General features: G+C 41.7%; 2 protein-coding genes across 5 annotated transcripts in view; one reads left to right on the forward strand and one right to left on the reverse strand.

Moving 5' to 3' along the window:
• The window catches only part of LOC311440447 (uncharacterized protein), a 378,092-nt gene that overhangs the window by 92,962 nt on the left and 259,198 nt on the right, over nucleotides 1-25,932 (forward strand). The gene's annotated exons all lie outside the window — the stretch shown is intronic.
• RGL1 (ral guanine nucleotide dissociation stimulator like 1) overlaps nucleotides 1-25,932 on the reverse strand; it is a 76,025-nt gene that overhangs the window by 9,571 nt on the left and 40,522 nt on the right. For all 4 annotated transcript variants that reach the window (XM_084527381.1, XM_084527382.1, XM_084527383.1 and 1 more), the window contains 8 exons: nucleotides 16,654-16,838; nucleotides 13,515-13,639; nucleotides 12,648-12,863; nucleotides 8,246-8,349; nucleotides 7,009-7,093; nucleotides 4,489-4,578; nucleotides 1,310-1,396; nucleotides 180-212 (listed from right to left, as the gene is read on the reverse strand). In XM_084527381.1, the coding sequence (XP_084383507.1) occupies nucleotides 180-212; nucleotides 1,310-1,396; nucleotides 4,489-4,578; nucleotides 7,009-7,093; nucleotides 8,246-8,349; nucleotides 12,648-12,863; nucleotides 13,515-13,639; nucleotides 16,654-16,838 (925 nt within the window). The remainder of the gene's footprint in view (nucleotides 1-179; nucleotides 213-1,309; nucleotides 1,397-4,488; nucleotides 4,579-7,008; nucleotides 7,094-8,245; nucleotides 8,350-12,647; nucleotides 12,864-13,514; nucleotides 13,640-16,653; nucleotides 16,839-25,932) is intronic.

A 25,932-nucleotide genomic window follows, 5' to 3' on the forward strand; every position in this document is an offset into this window, starting at 1 on the left:
CTGTCACAGCCTGGTGTGGGCTCACAGCATTTCAGGGATCTATTGTTTCCTCACGTACAATAACTTACATTAAAATTGGTAGCTGTTGTATATACCTGAGCAAAGACAACAGGCCTCACCAGAAGAATTCTGTAGATGAGGGCATCAGTAAACTAAAAATCACAGAACATTCAACTTACCCTTCGTCTCTTCTCAAAATTAATCAGGCCACCCTGTTGGAAGCAAAGAGAAAGGATCAGAGTAGAAGAGCACGTGCTCAGCTGAATTTAATCACAAACAGGATGAAGTAGCTACACTAACATGAAGCACAGACCTGCCCTGAGGAAGGACCTTCTAAAAATACCTGTTTTTCAATCAGGTAAAAACCACAGTACTCATATATATATGAGTCTCCAAACAATATCTGTTCTCATGGCCTAAGATGCATGCAAAAAACAAACTGGGCTTTTGCCTATACTGTAAGTTTAGCAGTGTTCCAGCAGGCTTGAGGAACACCAGCTCAACACAAAGCATAGACAAATGGGAAAGTGCCAGAAAGAAAATGGATATATAGCAGCTCTACTCAGGCCTGCCTTACTGCAGTTTGCAAAACAAACTACAAACAAATCATCAACAGTTACCAGTTCAGACTGAAGTGTATTTGCTCATTCCTATCATAACTATCAGCACCAGCAAAATGAAGGCTGAGTGCCTGCAACATGGCTCCTCAAGTATCTGTGTTAATTGGGGCCCAGTTTTCAAAGGTGTCTAAAAACCCTTGAAACAAACACTTGAAAATTGGGCCCATCCTCAGTTAAATGACCAGACTCCCTTGCAATCCTTTTTTCCTTCCTGTGCTCAGTTGGTGTCCCCCTGCTTGTTCAGCTAAAGAGAAATGAGAAGTCTTTAACCACTTTAAGGCTCAAATACCTCTGAGTAAATACTGAAACACTTCAGCAATCCCTCCAAAGTACCAAAGTTGTGATTCTGTATGCTTTACCAATTCTTCACAGACATTTTTATACCTAAAACCTTGTTTTAGAAAAATAAAATAGAATAATGGAATGCCACCTTCCTTCTTTCTTCAAATTTTCTTTCTAAGTAGATAAGACAAAATGCAATGCTGAGCTTGTCTGTTGAAATAAATGGCATTCTTAAATTCACGCACGGTTCCCAGTGCTAATAAAAATGCATATTCCCTCCTCTTTTTGGAACCAGATTCTTCCAGTTTTGAGAAACACACAAGAACACAGTAAAAGATACAGGAACACATGCAGACAGCACTGTAGAAGATACACAAATACATGCAGTAAAAATTGCCCCAAAATACCTCAATATAGTCCTGAAGGGCTGTGTCCAGCATGGTGAGATCAGTGAGAAAGGTACCCAGGTAAGGCACTGTGCCTTGCATTACTCCCTGGAAATGATCAGAGCAATGTTGGATTGACTGAGAAATGGTAACAATTAGAATGCTAGAATATTACTGTATTAAAAAAAAAAAAAAAAAAAAAGAAAGAAAGGTAGTTTGCTTAACAAAACAGTGGTCTTATATAAATGAAGTTTTCTTTCATTGTAATTCCCTTGGTATCAAACCTAGAATTTAAATGAAATCCTTATGAGAAGCAGGATGCTCTCATTAGTGCCTTTCTATTGCAATACTGTCACCATACATTGATTTTTAATGATCACGAGGAAACCCAACTTGTGGAAGGAGTACTGAGCACTGGTGGAAGCATTCCTCAGTTACCTGCTACATGAGAGAGGGACAGGGAATGGTCCTGGCTAGCTTGTATGTAGGGTTTCTCTTTTTGCTTCATCCAATGGGTTTGGGTTTTTAATGATGTTGCTTTAGCATATGACAGTCCAGTCACATGGAGTGACAGATTCTTTTTGTCCAAGAAAAACTAACTTCTTTCCCTGCCATTCCCTGCATTTTATTTACTTAGCATTCACATTTTAACTTTCTAGTCTACTACCAATTGTAGCGTTCAGGCTGTTTCTACAGTTGTGAAGGGAATGCTTGTTCCTACCATCCAAAAGAATCTGTATTTTTTCCAGTCAAACTAAAAGACAAATAAAAAATCACATTCAGCAGTTTTGCCTCCCTATCCCAGATTTCTCTTCCCTGTCCTTTAAAATCTTTGCCAACTTTGAGACAAAAGCCATTTTCACCAGCAGACTGGAAACCAGATTTTACAAAGCAATCTCTGTAATACAAAGTCCATATAATTTTCAAGCTATCATGTCAGAAGCTTCATGAGTCTGTTTAAAAGTAAACAAGATTTCTGCTCTAGCCAGAGCTGATTCTCTTTATCGCAAGGATCCCATTATTTACAGTACATCTTTTACTAAATGAAATCTGTAGCTTTCCCCCTTGTTACTATCTAAAGGATAACAGGAGTAGTTGAAAGGCTTGTAGGAGAGAAACAAGACAGTTGAAAGCGATGAGTACATGTTTATATTCATCAATCATTTGTTACTCTTTTTCATGACAAGGTTAGTAAATCTCAGGGAGACCTGAAACTAAGCCAACCCTTGGCTCAGCATCTGTCCTGAACAGCTGGTTTGGATGTGAAACAAATGCAAGCGGGACAGGAGTAGCACCCATTTATCCCCTGTCAGGGAACAGGAGAAGCTTAGTGCCAGGGAACATACTGTGGCACCCACATACATCCAACAAATCCTGAAATTTTGGAGTTTAGGAAGTTGAAGTCCCCCACCAGGACAAGAGCTGACAATTTCACAATTTTTGCCAGCTGCCTGTAGAATTCTTCATCCGTCTCCTCATCCTGGTTTGGCGGTGTGTAACAGACCCTCACCAGGATGCTTGCCTTGTTGGCCTTCCTGCCGATCCTAACCCATAGGGACTTAACCTTATCATTCCCAGACTCAGTCTCGAGTTCCACAACATCAAAACTCTCTCTGATATAGAGAGAGCACCCCTTCTGTGCTGCCTGTCCGTTCTGAAGAGCCTGTAGTCAGACATTGCAGCACTGCAGTGGTCCCACCACGTTTCAGTGATGGCAACCAAGTCATAGCCTGCCTGCCGGACAATGGCTTCCAGCTCCTCCTGTTTGTTACCCATGCTGCGTGCATTAGTGTAGATGCACTTCAGCTGGGCCACTGTCTGCTCCCCAAACCCTGACATTGTTACCCCTGGCACAGCTCTAACAAACCTTGTTTCAGCCCCATCCCCCTTTTTACCTAGTTTAAAGCCCTTTCAATGAGCCCTGCCAGCTCCTGCAGACTACTGTCTGTTTTCCCCTTAGAGACAGGTGGGACCCATCTGCAGTTAGCAGGCCAGGTGCAGAGTAAAGTGCACCGTGGTCAAAAAAAACAAAATTTCTGTGTTGGCAGCAGCCTATGAGCCATGTGTATATAAGGTGAGCATTCCATGTCCTCTCTGTACCCCTCCCTGCCACTGTAGGGATGGAGGAAAGCACGACCTGTACTCCCACTCCATCTACTAATTGTTCCAGTCCCCTGAAGTCCCATTTGATAGCCTTCAGGCTTCTCTCTTCAATATCACCTCTGCCAGCCTGGGCTATCAAAAGAGGACAATAGTCAGAGAGGCTAACCAGACTCAGAAGCTTTCTGGCAGCGTCCCTGACCCTGGCCCCAGGGAGGCAGCAGACTTCCCTACGGGTAGGGTCAGGCTGACAAATAGGTCCCTCTGTTCCCCTGAGAAGGGAGTCACCCACAACAATCACCCTTCTTCCTGTCCTGGTGGAGGCAGTCCTGAGGCGTGGAGTTGACTTCCTCGCCCTAGGCATCCTCCTGGGTGGACTTTTCACCTCATCCTCACCCACCCATCTCTCAAGCTCCAGGGCCTCAAACCTGTTGCATAAGGGCACCTGGGAAGGTGGGGCCAGTAGGGATGGGGGTTGCCTGCGATGTCGAGCAGGGACCTGTTTCCATTCCTCCTCCTCTCCTAGGTCCCCTGCCTCTGCCCGACAGGTCAGGGGGTCCACCCCCATTTGAGGTGTCTCACTCTGGTGCCTTTCCTTCAAGCCTTGCAGGGAGTTGCTCCAACAGTCTATCTCCCACTCTCACTCCCTGATGGCCCTCAACCTCTCCACCTCCTCCTTGAGCTCTGCCACCAGGCTGAGCAGGTTGTCCACCTGCTCACACCTCACACACACAACATAGTATGTATTACTTGCTTACTATGATCCATGGCATAAGGGAAATACAGCTTTGGGCATACATCTACAGGGACAAACATTTTGACTGCATTTTCAGTCTAAACTTTTCAGTTCACTTGCTTAGTCTCAGTTAGTCAATAGTACTGATGTTTTAGCAATTGTTTTGCACAACAGAAGGCATATTCAAAAACATTACCTAGTGCCCACTTGTTTTCTTAAATTTTCTAGATTTTCTTTCTCGAATTTGCTTTTCATATATTTAGATTTTTGCTTCTCTCATATCTATCTAGATTTTGCTTCTCTGATATCGCCTAATAATCACATTACCAGTTCAGAAACGGGAGAAAAAGGACACCAGACGCACCATATCTTTTTGAAGTTGAAGTCGCCTCTGAGTTCTTTTCTGATTTTCTTTCACACTGCTGTCCAGATTTGCAAATTTGGATGTTCCTTCCTGTAAGGGAAGTAAAAGACGATTAATGGAGGAGCAAAGTGGTAAGCTGGCAACTACATTCATGCAAAATAATTGGAAATACATTTAACCAGGCAAGCTAGATTAGCAAAACTATTTGCTATGCAAGTAAATGTGTGTATATGTGCATGTGATGATTTTCTGGGTCTCAAGCACTGCTTGGGAATCTTGGAAAAATCCCACAGGATGACCATAGGGGAACTTTTCTGCAAAATACTTCTACTCTGACCAAATCTAAATGCTATTGCAAACCTCCTAAGAGTTTAAATCAGAGAAGCTTAGGTATACTTCAGTTGTCCAGATGCTTCTCTGAACTCCATCCTGACACTCAAGCTCAAGATTTCTGTTTAATTTCCTAATCAGGACTGCTACAAGTAAACATCTCTGTCTTATGCAATGCTTTGTTGTTTTTCTTATGCCGCAACACAGAGATCCAGCAACTAACCTCTGTTGCTTATTGACTGATCCAAAAACATGCCGGAAATGGAAGTAATAGGTTTTGATCTCCACAATTCCTATGAATGGATGAGCTATTTCACAATAGATCTGCACCCTTTATTTCCCTGGATCCATATGGGATGCTGCAAGTTACTGTTATTTTTTTCCAGTGGCCAGATAGATGTCGCATGAATCATCAATGTCTTTTTAAGCTTGCAAAAAACAACAGCCTGCACTTGTAAAGAGCCTCTCATTATGCTTACTTCTCTCAGTCACAGTTAATGAACAGATCAATTAAACTCTGCCTTTCCTTCCTCGGCTGAAAAACAGAAGCAAATGAAGAAGGAATATCAATGTCCTGAAGATACTGACAGGTAAATGAGATTCTCTAGCAGCAGCAAATGGCAGGCAGGCCCAGAAGCAGCTCCAGCTCGCAGCAGAGACATTGTTTGGGGAGAAGAGAACAGAGCTCTCCCTCTGTGTCGGACAACCCATTTCATATGGTGCTTTGTCTGCTCTGCACTTTAATTTGCAGGTTGGATAGGCAAGATCAAATACAGCTTCCCTGCAGAGACTATTTATAATGAAACAAAACAAAGACTTTAAGGATACAGTGGACATTAATCCTCCAATCATTATAAATTGATCCAAGATGAGAACTAGGAGAGGGGTGCGAGCTAATTCTTTGGAATTTTCCTCCTCTGCTTTCAAAATGTTTGGCAAATCTACTTACAGCAGCTGAAGAGAGTGACTTGGTGGGAGTCAGAAGGTCTGGGCTTGGATTGGGCTGTTATTCTCTCTTTTTAATATTTAGTTCTATAAGCTGTTCCAAATGCACATTTTTTAAATTGAGCTACAGGTCGATCATAAGTGGATGATAAACAACAGACTGACAGGTTTGAATGCGCTCGCCCACCATTCCTGAGCAAAATACAGTGTTTCAGATATCAAGGCAACAGGGTAAGACACAAATGCCAAATAGACTGGATAGAACTGCCAAAAAGTAAACTAGTTAACTGGTTTATAGAAATTTTTTATGTAAAAATAAAACTTTGCCACTGACGCATTCCCTAGTTTCCAGACAATGCAACCTTTCCTTGCTATTATTTCTCACTCCTTTCAAGCTCCTGAGCTTGTTGGGGTTTGCCCAGGATAGCATACAAGTCACACTGTTTCAGACAGAGCCTGCTTTGTTGGCCATCTGGCCACACACAGAGCAGGAAGCCTGTTCCTTCGAGATTCCCAGCCCTCTTTTCTAGTTCCAAGAAAGGTATGGGATAGTTGGATAAACATCTTAGTGTAACTACTCAGTGGCATTGTTCCAGTGAAGTAAAAGGCACTACAGTGGTGCAACCCAGTTGAGTTGTTTGGAGCTGCTTTCTACTCATCAGTGCAAATTTGAGCCTTTCCGGAACTGCTCAGAGGGTGCATAAGCTAGCAGCTTGTCTCTCTGTACAGAGCACTACAAAGCCAACATGCTAATTTGTAGCTCATCTCAATAAAACTAGACTGTGCAGCACCTGTTACCTCTGGTTCTGGCTCCAGTGCTATCCAGAGGTACGATGTGGCACACACAGGTGTCCTTGAGCTAGACACTGCTGTGCCCAAGGGAGCATAACCCACCACTGAACCACAGCAGCCTAACATTCAGTCTGGGGGGCTCCGAGAGTGATGACAGCCCTGACCCACTTTATTGTGAACAAATCAATACAGGATCTGTGCAGCTGCAGCCTGCTGTTTGTGGGTATCCAAGTTCAACAGGCTAATGCCGGTATAGCGTTATTTCAGAGACAATGAAATCACTTCTCACCCGAGCAGAAAACCCCAAACTTACAAGCTACCGACCAATCTTCCCTGAAGTACTGCATACAGTAGCTCAGGAAGAGATGAGCTTTGGCAGCTAGATGGAACAGTGGCTAACTTCAGCTTTGAGATTACAAACCTTTGCGATTAGCAACTCAAGCTAATTCTCACCTTCATTAGCAGCTCCCTACTTGTCAAATAATTGTCATGATCTGAGAAGATATCAGACAGCTCTTCAAACATCAGCATTCTGTCCCTGTACGGGAAAAGAGTTGAATCATTCAGATTATTAGTATTTTAAATCAGATCACATTACTGTGCAGCTCTTTTTCTTCATGAACTGGTAATAGCAAAGCATGTAAAAATACCAACACCATGATGCATTCAAGGAGATGCTGCACATCTCCTAGGAACCCTTCTGAGACCTGGTGCTCTCAGTAAAGCCTGAACTCTATTTGACAGTGTCATAAAACCTATAGGTACTCAAACTCTGAGCAGGGTTTTCAATCACGCTAGGATACAAAATTCTTGCAAGAAAGTGGATAAATGGATACATAAAGGAACAGAATGCTAGCTGAGATCTGTATTCCAAGTACTTCATTTTTGCCTTGTTTCATGCCCGCAGTAAAGCTATAAGAAATTAATATATAAGTTCCTTTCCATTGCCCAACACTGCAAACTCACAAACAGCACTATTTTGAACATTTCAGTGGAACATTTTGAACATCCAGTGGAAGGAAAAAACAGCTTTTTCGGGGAAATGCAGAAGCACACTTCATGGCAGGGTGACAGTTTTCTTTGTTTATTGAAGAAAAAGGAGAGAAATCTATTCTTCCCAACAGAACAAGCAGAACAACATCTTTCCTACACAGGGATTTCTGGTAGCATGCAGTAAATACTCTAATTGCACCAAAAGGTATTCCACTGTAAGAAATAGTATTTTAAATACAGATCTGAATTTTGTAGTTTGGGGATATATTTTAAGGAAACCTCAGGATAAGGAGAGAGTTTGTAGGAACCTGGACCTCCTCCAACTTCATGGGAGAGAAAACAACAGGCAGCTATCGTGGTGCCATTCTGCTGACCTGAGAGCAGTGTGCATGAGCTGGGAAAGCAGCTAGTCCCATATTTTTCAAAATAGGCTGTGGAAGATCCAGTATGCTATATAGTGGCTATATGCCACTGTCCCTGAAGGCAGGGTGCTCTCTCAATACCAAAGAGGAGCTCACAGCATTCAGACCCAAAAAAGGGTTCTGCACCTCACAGGTTTTCTGAAAGAGAACAGATGTTCATGAAGGAGAATGGGAAGACTGAGAAGAACATGATGAAAAGAAAGAGCCCTGAACTTTTTGTCTTTGTCTGGGGTTAGCCACAGGAGCAGACAGTAAGGGGAGAGGGGGAGGCTTACTTTGGAACAGACGCCCAGGTCTTCTTTAGCCGATAGATGGAGTTGGACTGCAGTGCTGAAACGATGGCCCTCAAGGAGGAAAAATTCTTCAGGATCCTACATTCCTGTGAAAGGAGTGGTTAGAAGTACAGGAGCATTAAATATCAGCATTATGTCTAGGTTAGTGCTCTTCTGCTTGACTGGTGTCATGCTTGCTACATATTCTTACTCCAAAGTAGGCAGCTGCACAAATACTGAGCATCAAAAATATCACCCCCCTTCCATTCACTGAACACTTTATGGGCTTTGACACTTATTTCTTGTTTTCCTCACTTTCATGTATTTGTGGTGATGTTGCAGTGTTACAGGTTCCAGTTCTATAAAAAAATAAAAGTTGAAATGAGCCCATGAAGCCAGGCTAAAGAGCACAAATGTTATACTTCTCAAAAAGCCCTTTATAATTACCAATCCCTTTTACCCTTTAGGGGGAAAAAACAAGCTTTGCCTCTTTGTTTGTTGCATTTAAAATCTAAACCTTCAATCATCTAAATGTCAATTTAAAAAAAAAAAAGACATGCAAAGGAATAACCTGTTATTCAAGTATGTGCACCTTGTTAAAGAGAAAACCTTCCAAGTTTTTCCAGAGTTTCAAATCCTGACAGAGATTGGTTCATAGACATTTCTTATAGAGCTTCTCTATGGCAAAAGTTCCTGTGGAAAAAGACACAGAAAAACCTCGTCCTCCAAAAGAAGAGCACATTAAAACAGATGGAAGCAAGGATAGGGGAAGTCTGGCCTGTGACTCTTCAAGGGACTCCTGTAAATCCATCGGTGGTTCACAAACCACAGCATGGGTGCCACAGATGTAAGACAACTCTTGCAAATATAAGCTCTCATAAACAGGTGTCTGTACATGCAAATTAAGCAGACGAAACACATGCCAACTTGCTGGCTGCACGTAAATGACTGTATTCAAACTACAGTTCTGATTTAGCAGATTTTTATGGGCCTGATTATTTGCACTAATAAGACTAATTATGTCAAGTGTCCTTACAGTGAAAATAGACATAATTTATTCCCTTTAGAGCAATTTCTGCACAGGACTGAAAAAATGTAGAGCAAACTTTATATAAACTGAAGTCAGACCTTAATGTACAGTAACTCTGCTCATGAGTTGCACTAAAATTGACAGAACTAAGGGAAGTATTTTTACTCTCATATATTTACTTAATACGTATATATATTTAAGACTCAGCAACTTAGGAGGTTACATTTAACAAAATAATGCTTAGAAGATGACTGACTAGGCAGACTTGACCTGAAGCAGGTTGGCAGTTAGGCTAGATAAAGACCAGCTTAAAGAGCATGTGGCAGGACACCCAAGACCTGAAAGCTGCTCTTGCATGGTCCGGAGCCAAAAAAGCCACATAACAGTTCTTGCTGGGTGACAGACACATTTGAGAAGGAGACCCTTCTTTCTTCATGTTCAACTTGTAATTCAGGCTGGGGAGAATAATGGATTCTGAGACAAATTCTTTTTTTTTTTTTTTTTTTTTTTTTTTTTAAGTATGACGGGAGCTTGGACTAAAAGCTCCAAGTTGGATCCACTGACTTAAAATGCATGTAAAATTAAAACCTCATTAGGAATTCAATATTGGACTTCATGTTCTCAATGTTTTAACTGACTGCTAAACTTCACCTCATTTCCACTCATATATGTTTTTTTTAAACTGCCTTGAACAACTTTGTTTCATGCTGCGTCTTTCACAAGGGGAAAACCAGAAAGAATCCTACACAGTGCTCAAAAAGAACTTTGATTTTAAAAGTTAAGCATAACAGGATATTAATGATTTTTACTTTTTATTTTTAAAGAAAATATTGTGTGCATAAAATTGGCTGCTTCTGCTCAGGAACCTTAGAGGTAGGTGGAACAGGGAGAGCTAGCAGTTTACTCAGCTTTCCTTGTAATCTAAGAAACTCAATCCAGAAGTCACAGATAAGTAATATAGAACTCCATGCTGCTAAGTTACAGTCAGTTGTCAGTGAATAACTGCACTCTAATGAGGGGATCATTTTCTAATTTGGGCATCTAACCAAAACACTCATTTGCATGCACAAAGCAAGCAACTTTATTCAGAAGTGGGCAGCTAAGTCTATTTGCAAGTAGCTATTCTACATATGTAATTATTTTGTATAGCATGCACATGCATTTTTCACGTGCTTAGCTAAGATGGAGAATTTAATTATGTGTGTGAACTAAGTAAAGGGAGAAGTGTTGTCTTAACAGAGGTGGAGAACAAGGTTCTCCATTCACAGAACAAAGATCACGAGCATGATGCCTGGCCTGGCTTCCCTGGGCCTTCCTAATGTCCCATGATGAGCAAGAAGCTGCTCCATGCTTGCTCACCCAGACTGCAGCCCAGTGTGCCCCCAAAAGCCCGCTGTAGCTGGTACCTCTGCAAGCCGGAGATCTGCACACAGAAAGTAGGAACCAAACTCCCTAATCCATTCATGTGGGCTATAAAGCAGGCATCAGATGATAACAAAAACGAGCCAACTTGAGTGTCAAAACAGAGGTGAAAGACTACTTCCCCATACCAGTTTCCTGAACCATGCAGTTGCCAGAGCTTAGGTGCCAGTACTAACAATGCTGCCTCTGGAAGGATAGAAGCACATTGTCAAGGTTGGAAGGCCTCTGTCTGACTTGAGCTTTTTATGACTGCTTATTTTGTATAGCTTTGAAAGAATCTATGTGATTCTTAAAACGAAGTCAACACATACCCATATTAAAGTGCTTTGATGTTCTTTTCATAAAGGAGACCTAGTTTAGTGCCAGCTGCCCAGTGATTTGAAGGGGAGTTAAAAAGGTTACAGGGAAATATAAGAGAGAAAATCTAAGAAATTAGCAAACTGGAGTTATGTAAAGGTGTGCTAAACTCTTTTGTGCAAAGATTACGAAACACAGAATCTCTTATAAAACAAAGGAATTGAAGCAAAAAGTAATAACTTGTTAAAGAGAAATACAAGACAATGACAAAGCAGAAAAGCAAGAAGATGAGACTGATGCCATAGTATACCTCTACTTGTTCCTTCTGGTCACTGTTTCCACCTCTTTCTGTGCCCTCCCTTCCCCCTCCCCCCATTCATTTGTATATACAATGTAAACAGTGAGTAAGTCAGTAAGCAAATGACTTTTTGAACTTTTTTGTTCTGGAAACTTCTTCAGGCCAAACAATATTTCATTTTTCCCCTGTTAAAAAGGTTACTATTTCTTTGAAGTTAGTTTTGTCTGCACTTACTTCAAATCTAGTATTTATTTTACTTTCACATGAACATACACACATATATAAAGGTGTGTGTATGAAAACACAAACAGTTGTGCTATCTCCCACCATTCTGATTCAGCTCCAACAGGGCTCACAGATGCAGGGGAGGGAGCATGATGCTCACTCACTAAATATTAATGGCCAAAGGCTGAAAAAAATGCAAAGCTCATTCTGACTGCCTACTGCCTGCACCACTGCCAGTTCTTCATTCTTGTCCAACCTTCCTCCAACATCTGGGTAATATCATAAAATCACAGACTGGTTTGGGTTAGAAGGGACTTTAAAGACCATCTGGTTCCAACCCCCTGCCATGGGCAATGACACCTCCCACCAGCCCAGGCTGCCCAAAGCCCCATCCAGCCTGGCCTTGAGCACCTCCAGGGATGGGGCATGCACAGCTTCTCTAGGCAACCCGTGCCAGTGCCTCATTTCCCTCACAGTAAAGAATGTCTTCCTAATATCTAAATCTACTCTCTTTCAATTTAAAGCCATCACTGCTCATCCTATCACTTCACTCCCTGACAAAGGGTCCCTCCTCAGCTCTCCTGTAGCTCCCTTTAGGCACTGGAAGGCTACTAAAGGTCTCCCTGGAGCCATCTCTTCTCCAGGCTGAACAATCCTGTTTAAACAATGGTTTAAAACCATTACCTCTTGTGCTGTCACTACACTGTCTGATAAAGTGAGTGTAACAGTGATCAAACACCACGTCACTTCATTCACTAATACACACAGTATTTTCTTCCTAGGGAATTGAACTGATTGAATTTATACCCATCTCACCATCAATGTTATATTATCAAGTATATGGCACTCTCCATCTCCAGGGCACAGTATCTGTCTCATCAGTTAATTAGCACTCACAACCCTGCAGAGACCAGCATCAATGCCATTTCCACAGAGGGGGAGGAACTAGGGAAGGGGGTGGCAATGTTTCATCTCCTATTACCAAGAAAGCTGGTCCAAACCAGAAAGAATTGGAGCTAAATGTTCACTGGCCTGGTACCAATGCATACAACCCCTTCCTCCCCTTCCAACAAATTCCCTCACTCCAAAGCACTTGCACAAGGAACATCAACAATCTAGAATAAATGCTTTACGTGTGCAATATGAATCCACTTCTCAATGATCTTGGCTCTTTGCTGTGTTTTGAGTTCCTTGCTCTTCAGGATAGTGCTGACAACGCATTTGGTAACTGCATTGAACTGAGCAATGGTGGCTCTGATGGTAGGTGCCAGGTGCTTGTTTTCTTTCTTATCCCTTCGAGACCAGATGCATCCCAAACAGTGGTGGGGCACAACTTTCTTGAAGAGCTTCTAGAGTGAAATAGAGGTGTCTAAGTCAGCAGGATTCTCCTAGATCTCTATTGTCCACGAGAAACACATGTTCACAGTACAAATTAGATCTAATGCTGTATTACAATGTAAATATTTGCTTTCTCTAAGATTAAAATATACACTGTGGCATGCTCTTCATAAGCTTGATGCCCTAGAAGAACTGCCAGCTAAGTAGTCCTAGGAAAATAAGAGACATCTTTATACAAGTTGCATGACAAAGGGGCAAAAAAATTATATAGTGATATTTTGAAGCAAAATGATACAGACAAACCAAATCAGAGTACTACAATTAGAGTACCTCTACATCTTTAGGCCAGGCAGCGATATAGGCAAAAGGTGGTATTTTTCAGTGTCAAATGTTGAACTTTGAAAAAAAAAACTACATAGTATACATTCAGAACTTTTTTTTTTCCTTTCTTTTCTTTTTTTTTTTTTTTTAACCTGCCGAATGACTGAAGGAAAAAGCCCTGTGAATAAAGCAAATTTGGATAACCAAGCAGAGCTGTGTTCTCTGGCCCAAAAACAGACCTGTTCTGGACCACTATACTTATATTGAGATCATTTAGAAAAAAATTAGAAGCCCAGCAGTATTTCCCCTAGCATTTCAAGTAGTACATATACTCTACATACTGCATCCATGTATGTCAGCTGCTCTGCCACAAGGTCTTCTCGGAAAAAAGAGAATTCTTCTGGACTGCTAATCTCCATTTCCTCTTCATCATAGAGATTACAGGGGGAAGTGCTATGGATCCCATCTGTTCAGGATGGAAAATATGGTTTAGTAAATTTACAAAGCAAACAGTAAATCAAAGCAACTGTTAACTTATTTCAAAGTTATTTTGTTATTCTTTTTCAGTATTTATGCAGATTTTTAATAATATGAAAAAAAATCAATTGGCAAAGGGACTAGAACTTGATTATATACTCAAAATATTACATTAGGAATGGTCTTATATCCGGATTACTTCTCCCATTCACAGAAGGAAAGGGAGACACCAGATTTTACTGGCACCATTTACACTTTCACAGGACTACACAGACAATATTAAAGAGAGGCTGTTCCAGCTTTGCATATCGTCCCTCTCTGGGAATTTTTCCCACCAAAGGGAATACACCGAGCATCTACAGCATTTAGCTGAGTTTCTTTCAGTTTTCACTGAGCAGCAGCAAAAAGTGCAAGAGGACAGCTCTCCTCACTAAGGGACCAGATCCTGTGTCAAAGGGAAGGGATTTCACAGATGTTCCCATGTTACCTTTTGACTCCCACATGGAACAAAGCTACATTAAAAAATAAATAAATAAGCTCTTATTTCCCATGGTACAGGAGGAAGTCAAACAGAAAATCCTTAAAACAAATCCTCTTCTTAATCCCTTTTGCTGGAGAGCAACAGTAAGCACCACAGACCTAAAAAAATGGGACTTTCCCTCTTGTTGAAGATGAACAACAAAAGTACTGAGTTTACTACCAGTGAAATTTCATTAAGGAAAACAAGCAGTGCATGTCAGAGTATGCTATGCAATACTTCCTATCCAATTAAAGCAGAACAAACATGAAAGCAATAAAAGTAGATAGTGGTACTTCATCATTGTTTTCCAAAATACTTGTTTTTCCTTTCTTCATTCATTTGCAAAACCTGAGCATCAAAACCTGCTACAGTTCTGATATAGCAAGTTATAACTACTGGCTGTGTCCAGATTTCCATTCCAACTGTACAATTTATTGACAGAGATAAATGTGATAAACAGAGACCTCTGTTTCACTCTGATTTTTCTGTGGGTGTTTCATAACAATATGAATAGCTAAATGGACTTCTCCACAGCTGTTGCAAGAGTTACACATTTTGGCCATGTAACTCCTCATTCTCCTTTCAGCTCATGCAATTCATCTGAAAATCCTCACCACTGAGTTGCAATCCTATTCAGAAACTCACTGCTGTCTTTAAATTAGGTCCTTGAGTGCAACCCAAGATTTTCCTTTTTTTTTCCCATGCCTGTTTCTCCTTTCACCTTCATGTTCATAAATATGTAACCAGTCTTCTCCCTACTTCCTAGAAAGCTGGGACCCCTCTTGTACCAGAGTATATCCACTTCTTCAGATGTCTTTGATCCAGTCAGTCCTCTCAAAGGCCCACTGCGCTCTTGACTTCACAGAAAGGGACGATGCACCCTGTCAGAACTGCAGACTCTGGCTCACCTTGCTTTGTATTGCTCAGGCTGGAAGCACCGAGGCTGGAAATAGCTTTTATCGATGCATCTGGGACTGCAATCTAATCTACTGGGATGGACAATGGCAGCAATGAATGGGGGTTTGATTATTTGATTATACAAACCAAACTGTAGGATTAGGACCACATCTGTAAGTTTACAGTACAATAGGAGTGCTTTAGAACAATAATCATCAGCTAATCTTCAAATCTGATTGCAGGCAACACATAAAGAGTTTTGCAAGAAATCTCTGAAATGAACAAAGATGGAGCATCAATAAAATCAGTGACTACTCTAAAACTCTTCTCTGTAGAACCCTCAGGTTAATTGCATTCCCCTCCTCTTCTTTTATTCTAAATAACAGACTCTGTTCTGCCACAAATTGGAAAATGTTATCATTCAAATTGACCTGTCCATAACTCAGAAAAGAGCCTTTTCAACTCTTACTTCTGGAAACAAGTGCAGAAGCAGGGCTGCTGGGAACTTGTGCTCACTTTGAACAACAGATGAATCTAAATATAGCTCTTTTAGGCTCTCTTTGTTTGACCTGTGGGAACCAAACCCAGGAAATAACATCAGTAGACACACATCATCAACCCTGTCCACTTACCTGTGTTCAGTAAGGAGACCACTTGAGCTCTGTACAGTACTCCTTTTTATGTTCTTTTTGATGGCAGTGTTAATTTGGCAATTCACCATAATTATGCATTGACACGGTATTTCTGGAACATCCGGCAGATGAGATTTTATGCCGGGGATGAAATGTTTCTTTTCTGTCATTTCCTTTATCCTTTATTTCATGAATTACTCCCTCTTGCCCCTCTGCCAAACCTTGAAGTTGTTTTTAGTTCTCATTCATACACTGTATGAGTTCCTAGGACTTTTCAGCTTATGCCACAGGAAACTTTCTGACCAGGATAAGGGTATGTGTCAGGCTTGACACTGCACACAGTGTATTTGTGTTACTACAGTTCACTATTGTTTCAGTAGATTGTGACCCCCCCATAACGTAAGCTTTTCCTCTGTCCTTGGATACCAGCAGCCAGCCACTCAAATAGGAAAAAACAGCCACAGACACTTCCTTTGACATGATGGTAACTAGGAAGAAAAGCTTCATAGCAACACAGCTTGTGACTCAAGATTTATTTTGTTGCAGCCCAGTAAGATGACCTTTTTTTTTTTTTTAATTTATTTGTTTGTTTATTTTGGGGATGGGTTTTAAGTGAGAAAACCTGAGGAGCAGCTGTGTGTTTTAAGTCAATGACACAGGGAGTATGTTGACAGTTAACTACTTGACTGCTGTAACAATCTTGAGACTTTGGCTGAATATTAGAAGCACTGGAACTCCCAGTCCTCCTTTGAATGAGCAGGAAAAGGCACCTACACTGCACTGTTCACACAGAACCTGCAGTCTCATTCAGAGATTAAATAAATAATAATTGGTGAGCCTCATAATATTGCTTACAATTAGGATGAGTGCACTGATATGAAATGCACTCCACATAAATCCCTGTGGTACCACACAGCCTGGGAAAACAGAAAGAAAGAAGGAAAGGAAGCTTACTATCGTTTTCCACTTCTTGCTTCTGGAACTGCTCCAAAAGGTTCTGCGCCCTTCTCTCCGGGTCAGAGCCAGGCATGCTCCTCTTCAGGTAATCCAGCAACTTCAGCAAGCACAGGTAGTTAGGTGGCTCTCTGAAATCCTCAGAGCACTGGTCGAGCCACGCTCGTAAGATTGATGCTATCGCACTGAAAACAAATACACAGAGAACACGCTGGTTGCATACCGTTTGTATCAATACAACTGCACATATCCTTAAAATAAAAACACTGAGACCTTCGCACTCCTCATCAAGGCAGTATGAAGAAGCTTATGAGCATGGAATTGCATTTGTTCTTTTTTTTATGCATGCAATCTTATTAAGATACCACTCAGATTTTGCCAGTGACCTCAGTGAAGTTGCTGCTGATTCACGCTACTACAAGTGGATCCAATTACAGCCTCAAAATGCACAGCAATGAAGAATCAAATCCACTTAAGCTATATGGAGTCCCTTCTATTAAATTCAGGATATCAAGTAATGATAGATAAAGCAATTAAGATAACTAATAGAAATAACTCTCTACCAAGCATATAAAGTCAGTACCTCGAATAAAACAAAATCATTTTCCATCACTGGCATTCATTATTTGCCTTTGTCAAGCAAGCAAGACTTGCAAATTATCTTGGAGTTATGCTTTTTTTTAAAATAGCTGAAGTATCTTCGCTTAGCTGTACTATGTCCATGTTTGACTAGTACTAGACATTATGCACACAATCAAAAGCAGAACATAATTTCTTAATTCACTGTTGTGCCAGTGGGAAAAGCTGTGGCCTGGTGCGGCTGCAATGTGTGCTCAGTTACTGCTCCCTGAGATGCTGTGGAAAAATATAAGGGAAGAAGCAAGGTATTTGTGGTTCCTTCAGGGCAGCAGCTTCCCTGTGGAAGTGCTAAATCAAACACTTCCTCCAGTGCCCTTCCTCTCATCTATCACCACTGCCCAGCCTGGGGACTCGATCCTAAGCTGTGTAGTCCCACAGCCCGTATTACTCAGACGTGTCTGCTCTCTTAGTAGAGAGACTGCCCACTGATCGAGTCTTGGGGTTTATGTATGCAAAAAAGCAGCCTAAGCCTGATCCTAAGCCCCAAGAGCACAGACTGTTAATGAGGTTACCATGTCTGTGAAGATAAAACCCTAGTCGTGGCATGTGTAGCCTGGGCAGCGCTACGTTGCCAGTGCTCCGTGCCAGGCTTGAAGAGCAGAGAAAGCTGAACCCAGAAGATGGATTGTTTTTGTATGAACTGTCTGAACTGCAAAGCAAAAACACATCAGCAGAATTTGGATTTTACCCTTAGCCCAAAGAGAAGGAGGTGCTGTCAGATTACAGCACACAAAACTGTATATCTCTCTTGCGCAAGGAAAGAATACTTGAAAGTGATAGGAGTGGTTTAAGAGAGACAAGAGTCTGAGATCTTGGATTCTTCATAGCACTGTGTCAATAGATCAGCTATCAGGATATTTTGCTGCACCAATTAGACTGACCAGAGCACAAATCACAAGCTGGGGAGTCACAGATGGCATATGAAAATACTTCTTAAAGAGAATTTAGTTTAGCTGAACTGACAGAGGGATTAAGGGACCATAACCGCTGGGTGCAGTCACATAATGCGACGCACCAGCCAAGGCCACTGTTTTATGATCGCCTACTGCAGTACTGAGAACAGGACATAACACGAGAGAAGAATACCATGGTCCAGAAGAAAACGTGCAATTAACATCAAGCTTCCAGAGAAAAGGAAGCCCTGAAGATTTTCTCAAGGACACTGAAACTATCCCTGTATTTCAAACCTCTTCTAGCCAGCAGCCGTAACGGCTGCAGCAGGGAAGAGAGGTGAGCAGTTCCTGCTTTCATGGAAATTAGGTGAAGATGCTTAGGAGAGAATAAATGCCATTTTTTAGGGAAGCAGCCCTCACGAGCTCCACTGGGCTATGCTTTCAGCAAAACCCCCCTGTCTCAGGGTATCCAGTCTGAGCCAGCACTGTGTCAGCCCAACGAGCACCTGGGCTCTGGGCTCATGAGTCAGGCACTTGGCTTCTGAAGTTCAAATTCTCAAACACAGAACACCAAAGCAGTGGCTTGGGGTCTATCATGTTAACAGCTGCAAAATACCCAGGGACAAGCCTGCCAGGAGGACCAATCTCTCCTCAATTTATGAGCCTGTAAGAAGAGCTCAGTAGGAAAATGGATTACACATTCAGACTCCTGTGCAACGAAGAACCCAAAAGCCAGCCAAGAAAGCTGTCGCAGCAGAGCCACAGACAGATGCTGGTACATTTGTTCTGCAGACAGAGAACTACAACAACATCTGGTTAAGTCAGCTGCTCAGTGACACTCAGAATAAGCTAATAGTTAAGGAAGAGTAAAGATCACCTCTCCCGGTCTCATCTCAAGCATATCGTTCCTTCCTCAAAACTCAGTTTAACTTTTAATCCCGTAGAGATGTCATTTTCCAAGTCCCATCCAGTTTAGTCTGTTGTTTTTTTTCTATTTCCTTCTCTGGTATTGTGGCAACTTCAAATTTCTAATTATTGAGAGTATTTGGAAAGCTGTCAGTAATACTGTTTGGTTAGGCTAGCTGACAGGAGAAACTGCAATTACAATTTTAGAGCTACAAAGAGTACTTACAACCAAAAATTAACATTCAAACAGCCTGGGTTTCAGGTTTCACTGCAAACATGGAACAGATGGTGCAGCTCTGAAGACTCTTCACATTTTAAAGCCATTTCGGACTGGGTTTTCATGACTCCACTCAGCCAAGCTTCCACTGCGCATGCAACTAGTCAGGGCTTTGCTATTCAGGCCAGTGGGTGCAAAACTTTCTGCCTGGGGCTCCAGGTCCGCTCCTCTCAGCTGGGACAGGTGTCACGCTCCAGTTCCCAAGGTGGGAGCACAGCCAAAACAGAGACATCCGCAAGCACTTGCTCTACTCTCCTGCCTGCCCACGCTTTTCCATTGTCCTCTCCCGCCCTGCACAAGCCCATGACAAACACCACTGCCCTATGCCTGCAGTAACTTCATTTATTTTCTGCCACAGGCAGGGAAACACTCTACCTCATTGCAGGCCCTATCTGTGTGCTTTCTCCTGCTGCATACCGCTTTTCCCCACGTCACAAACTCACTCTCACCCCTACTGGCTCCACTGCCAAAAATACGTTGGGAATTCTTTTCTTATGAGCATTTACCAGTTCAGCAACAATTTCATAGGAGGAGCCTCTCCACAGGACACTTTCTTGTACTGATATCGTTCACATACTAAGCTCAATTTCCAGAGGCTTGGTTGCTGGCCACTTTCATAAGCCAAAGAATAAACAGAGTTTAACACAGATCCAGTCTCCCAGAGCAGGGTGAAGAGTTCACAGCCATTACAGATGCTGATTTTTGGCAGCAAAATAATTTCAGGCAAGAGGGGAAATAGGAAAGAATAAAAAGGTACACTATGGCCTACTGACCTCCTATCGCCTGACTTCCTACTTGGTGTGTCAGGGGGAGGAAGCTTTCTGAAAACAGGCTGGAAAATGGCCCCTATCTTGCAGTAGCTTTACATTTGCTGCCCTTGAGAAGAAACGCCCTGTACTCAATAGCCCCAGAGACAGATAACAATGGGAGCCTTCCGAGATCTCAGACAGAAAAGAAACATCACGGACTACATTTTTCATGGTTCGATTATGAGATACACATTTTTCCTTTCTGATATTTGCAGCACAAAAAAAAAAAAGAAAAAAAAAAAGTTTAACTCCTCTCCTGCCAACCATGGGCTCTGGGCTCTGTTCAGTGATACCTTCAAATTTTGCACCTGTCAGAAAGTCTTCCAGTTTCCGTATCAGTTTTGCTTAGAATCCATCTCTGAACATTTCAGCCTTTAAAACCTATCTACTGAGGTTGGGAGATGCGTATGTGATTCTGTCGCTTTATGAACTGGAAACACAGAACTACTCACCCACTGACATTTGCCCACAAGCTGCCATGAAATGGGATGAGATTGTAGCAGCTCCAGGTCTAACATCTCTTAAGCTGAGCCAGGAGGGCATGGAGGAGGTGGAGAATGAGCCCTTCTTATCACACAGCCACAAGGGATGCAATAGGTTACACGGAAAGTGGGCATAGCCCTTTCTCGGATGGGAAGACAGCTGTATCCCTGGGCCTGAAGAGGTCTGCATCAGAATTAAACAGAACACTTTTTGGCAAGAAGGGAACACCAGTGCTTTCTGTTCCACCACAATTATTTCTAGAGAATGAGTACAAGGGAATCTCAATGACTAAGGAGAACACAGAGAACCTCAGCTGCAGAAGAGATTAAATGAGTGCCTTATGAAGTTAGTCAGACAGGAACACAGACAACGCTTCCCCTGATCTGCCAAATGCACAGCGAAGCCCAGCAGTGGAATCATCCTCACAGAGGGTGATTTCCTCCCCTTGCCGCACAATGGCTTTCAGGCTTGCTCATAGAAATTAAATTAAGCCACCTGTATTTTCTCAGTTTTGCTTGTTAAACAATGACACAAGGAATTAAGTTTCAGCTCTGAATAAGGGGTCAAATGTACGTAAGCTCTGTGCAAAGGCTGCTGTAATGGTAGTTTCTCACCCCCAGCCTGTTTACAAATAACTTGCTAGTGGCTTGTAGCAAATGCTCTGCTCTTCTCTTGACTTGAGAATGTCTGGCTGCACAGCGTGCCGGGGTCTGTCTGTGGGACGCATGAAGTCACTAAGGCAACAGCTCTGTAGTTACTCTGTTTTAACTGAGATGCCAATCAGTATTTTTCTTTGCTCTTTTAATTATTCTTTTTGCTTGGTTCTGGTTGTTTTCATAACTCTCCCCCTCTTCCACTGCTTATACTGCCCTGTGTTTGACTGCTTCTCATGTGACTGCATTGGTTTCTGCTGTTGTTTTAGCTTAATTGGCTTTACTGGAATGAATGCTGATTGGTGCTCTCACAAATGAGTCTTAACTGCTTCCCACCCTGGATTTCCCAAGGCATCAGAAACTTCCAGCAATTTTTGTTCCATTTGTCTCACATTCCTTTGGTGTCTGTTCTCCTGGAGCACAAAGTTTCAGGCCCATTTTTATTCCTGCAGGATTTTAACTGCGCGTTCTGCCTTCCAACAGGGCTGCTAACCTCAGTAGGTAGCAACAGACGAGCTTTCTGTCAGAACAGTCTAAATGCACAAGAAGCCCTGGGACAGTATTTGTTTATCCCTCTGACAAACTCCAAATATTGCAGTATGACATTATAAGTTTTGGTATTCGCTATGTTAATGAAGAAGCAGAAGGGTAAACATGCAAGACATGCCATGTAGTAACTGAGTAGTTCCTTAATTTTTTTTTTATTTGAACTGTTTTGTCCAATTGCTTTGGAATAAAACAAGGAGATTTCAGTTCAGCTTCAAGTTGCTTTGTCTGTAGTTTCCAATCACATGCCACATTCCAAGTTTTAATAACAAATAAATCCCACATTTTGATAATAAAGCAGATGCAACTAGGAGATGACATTCAAGACAAAAAAGCCCCAAGTATTCTGATTCATTTCTGTGGCCTGTCATTCACAACCAGTGCACTCCAGATAAGCCAAGTGAAGCCAGTAGCAAACGGAAACCACAACCTTATGCTTCAAGAGGAGGCTTGAAAGGACTTTTACTGTTACTTGAGCTCATTCAGGATTTAAAAGCCTCAGGACCCAGCCACCTCAGGACTGGGACTGTAGAAGAAAGAGAGGTTGAGGGCTTAAATCTCTTTTACTGTTCCTGCTTCCCAGTCAGCTGTTCTGAGTTCTTTAAGAATCCTCCCCTTTAAATTGTATAATGTTGCACAGGCAAGCCCCCAGAGGTACAGGCTGCTACAGTATATTATACTTCAAAGGCTTTAGGGTTCTTTCTCTGCCCTCCTCCAGCTCCAGCCAGGTCTTAGTACCTATCTTATAGGAAAGAAGTGTTCTGCTCCTGTAGTACATCAGCTCTTTGAATTGTTATTGTCTGCCAGCGCTGATTGCCCAGAAATCAAATTTAACACCATCTTTTAGTATGGGGATGGAAACAAGGCACAACTTTTTCATAGAACACTTTGCATAGAAAACTCAACCTTTTGGCAGTGAGTTAAAAGTTAACTGAGGAGCTCCCCTACTACGGGGAATAGAGATTACAGTGATCAGGCCATATCACCAAAAGCATTGTTTCTGACTATCTCACATGCAACACACACAACAATTTCATGAAGACTGAGGTCCTCAAACAGCCTTAATTGCTTGCCTAGCTGATTCCCTTCCCAGAGTACGTCAAGGGGCTTGAAATCTTTCAGACTAGATTATCTCATTTAAATTTCCCATCAGTATGATACTGATAAATTTTCATTTATACTTAGCACACGTATGATTTTATTCTGAATGTGTTATATCTAGGTATTAGATCTGTGTTGTGATTTGTTAAACCTATTTATTTTTTGAAAGTTGGCAGGAGTCCTCAGCTAAAAAGCAAGCAATGGAGACAGAGAACTCCGAAGAGAGGGACCACCCAACAAAGACGAGGAAGCCACTCCGTCCTACCTTGACACAAAGGTACCCTGATCTGAGAATCAGCCCCAGGAGGTGTTGTTTACGTGATGCAAGGAAGAGTAACAAGGATTGCTAATAACAGGAGACAGAGGGTCAAGTAAGTTACTCCTCCTGACTACCTTATCAGACAATTAAGAGAGGCATAGCATCGGATTTCTGGGAACACGGGCTGAAGTCCATCTAACTCATACACTGCACTGAAGTATGTGACCTTTCTGAACTGTATTCTTTCATACTGAGATCATAAACTTTCAGGCTGACTAAGAGCAGTGAGAACTGCGGAAAGCAAGCTCCGGAACATGAAATCTACACTGGGACTCGATCCTAAAAAAAATACATGCAAGGCAGTTTTATTAAGGTCACAAAATATTTCACTGGTCAAAGCTTGATCATCATCCTAACATTGTTTAGATCTTTTTAAAGTTACAGAATTACTGTACCTTTGTTTTAACTGCATACTACTGAATACAGTTTTAAAGAAAATGGCAATAATAATAAAAATCCCAAAAGACATTTTGTGTTAAACATAATTAAGTCAGATCTCCATTGAACAAAAAAATAAATCTTTGAGCACTCCTGTGGCCCAAAAATGATAGGAATGATGCTTATGTGTGCAGGAGAAAATCCGCGTGGCAGAAAGGATCCTTAGAAGGCAGGTTTCAAGCCTAGCGGAAGTCATCTCAGGTCAGTAACAACTCTGTGTCACTGAAACAAGTGTGAGAAGTAACTGCTGGCTCAGACCCAGAATTTGGAAACGCAAGGGTAGGTTTATAGCTCCCACAAGCCTCTCAAATGGTACTGTGCCACAAGTGTGCTCAAGCCATAGTGTAGGGCTTGCAGGTTTTTAGCTATATTAGCACTGGATGGAATAATAAAATGGTAAAACGAATTCACGTACATCAAACACTTTCCTTCTCAAAATATGTCATAACTCTGTGCCACAAGTACAAAACGAACAGGGGGTTTCAACACAGAAAGTAGTAAACAGTGGGCTTGCAGTATACCAAATATGACAAAAATCCTCTCATACATACCTAAGATTTTGCAGAAACCTCTATAGTTTTTTAAAGCTCCATGAGATATTTAGTCATGAATTCTCTTCCCAGCATTGTTTTTTCATTTCTGTAGCTTGTGTGTGTGTGTGTGTGTGTGTGTGCGTGCGTGTGTGGAAACTTTTAGGTCAGGAAAGTGAATTCACATTTATTCAGGATCTGTTAAAATGTGCACATGACATGTAAATTACTTTGTCAATAACTTCATTGAGCTTTCTATAAACAAGTAGTTGGGTAACGGGTATCAAAATTAGACATAAAAGATACAGATTTTTCATGAGGACCAAAGGATTCATCAGCCGTGCTGAATATATTAATGAAAATTGGGTCAGATAAACTCATCAGAAGTTGTGCTACTGTGAGAACTGGAAGACATACCCCATGCTTTTGTCATTTGCTGACTGCATGAAGATGGTGCATGACAAAGGGAAGGCACCAGGGATGCAGCAGGAAGCAGCTAGGCCCAGGGTGAACAACAGACTATGTGCATGTCAGTAGAAAAACAATTTTGCTTGAAAAATATAAAAGCACAAAAAAACAAAAAAACACAGACAATATGTTCTTACTAAATGGTATTTCAGTTGCACCCTCACCTTCAGACACAACATTGAATTGACGTGTTTTGCCCACAGGCTGAGCGACACTAGCATCAAGACTACTCCCATCTATTTTCTCTCCATCTCATAATCAAGCTCCTTCAAGTCTGTGGAAAGGTGGGGGGATTAATCCTGACATGGTTTATATTGGCGAAAGCATCTTCCACGTCTTCAGTATAAATCCTTCATCTATTTTGCAAGAAAGGTACTGCTTTAGCTCATTTAATGGTTGGACTGGCTGAAATATGGGGAAGTCAAATGGCCTGCCCAAAGTAGGAAGAGTTCTTAAGAGTTTATTTTGGATGACAGTGTAGGAACTTGCTGGCTGGCTATTATTTCCTTCACCTACAGCACTATTCTGCCTTCTTGGTGCTTGTGACCAAGATTCAACTATCAGCTGTTCTTTGATGGGTTCTTCATGGCAAAATGTGAGGAAAGTGTTAACAGCTCTCTCTTATGCCAACCAGGAAACAATCAGGGAATTGGGCTCTGGTGTTGAGTCTCATGGGGCAAGAGGAGCAGCCCAAACCATTAGAGCTTGTAGCTTTGTGTCTGCAGTGTTAAAAATACTAAATAAATAAATATAAATAAAGTAACAGGCACTAATACTTTGCATTAAACTAACTAAAGCCTTTTTTGAGATTCCTTTATTGTTTATAAACATTAATTAAGCTCTATATGTCTTCTGCAGTCAAGCAAGCATAATTACTTGTGTTTTCAGAGAAAGTTATTGAAACACTCACAGACAAGGGGGCTTTCACCAATTTATTCATGGTGGTTAAACAAAACAATTTCTACATGGGTGACAGAAGGCAAAGCAACCCTACTATCTGACCACTGCATTCAGACAGTGAAGGACAGGAAGGTGTTGGGTATGTTAAAGGAAAATTTCTGGACTGGGGACATTGGAACCATTTTACACCAGACTCAAAACTCCCTGTCCAAAACACATATGCCATCAGAAATGCAGAGAGGTAAGCAGTGTGAAGGGCAGGCTCAGTATTTTAGGAAAGGATGTGATTTCAATCAACAATCTGCCTGAATCGTAGA

Source organism: Aythya ferina, assembly GCF_964211825.1.
Source record: "Aythya ferina genome assembly, chromosome: 8".
In the NCBI taxonomy this organism is placed as follows: Eukaryota; Metazoa; Chordata; class Aves; order Anseriformes; family Anatidae; genus Aythya; species Aythya ferina.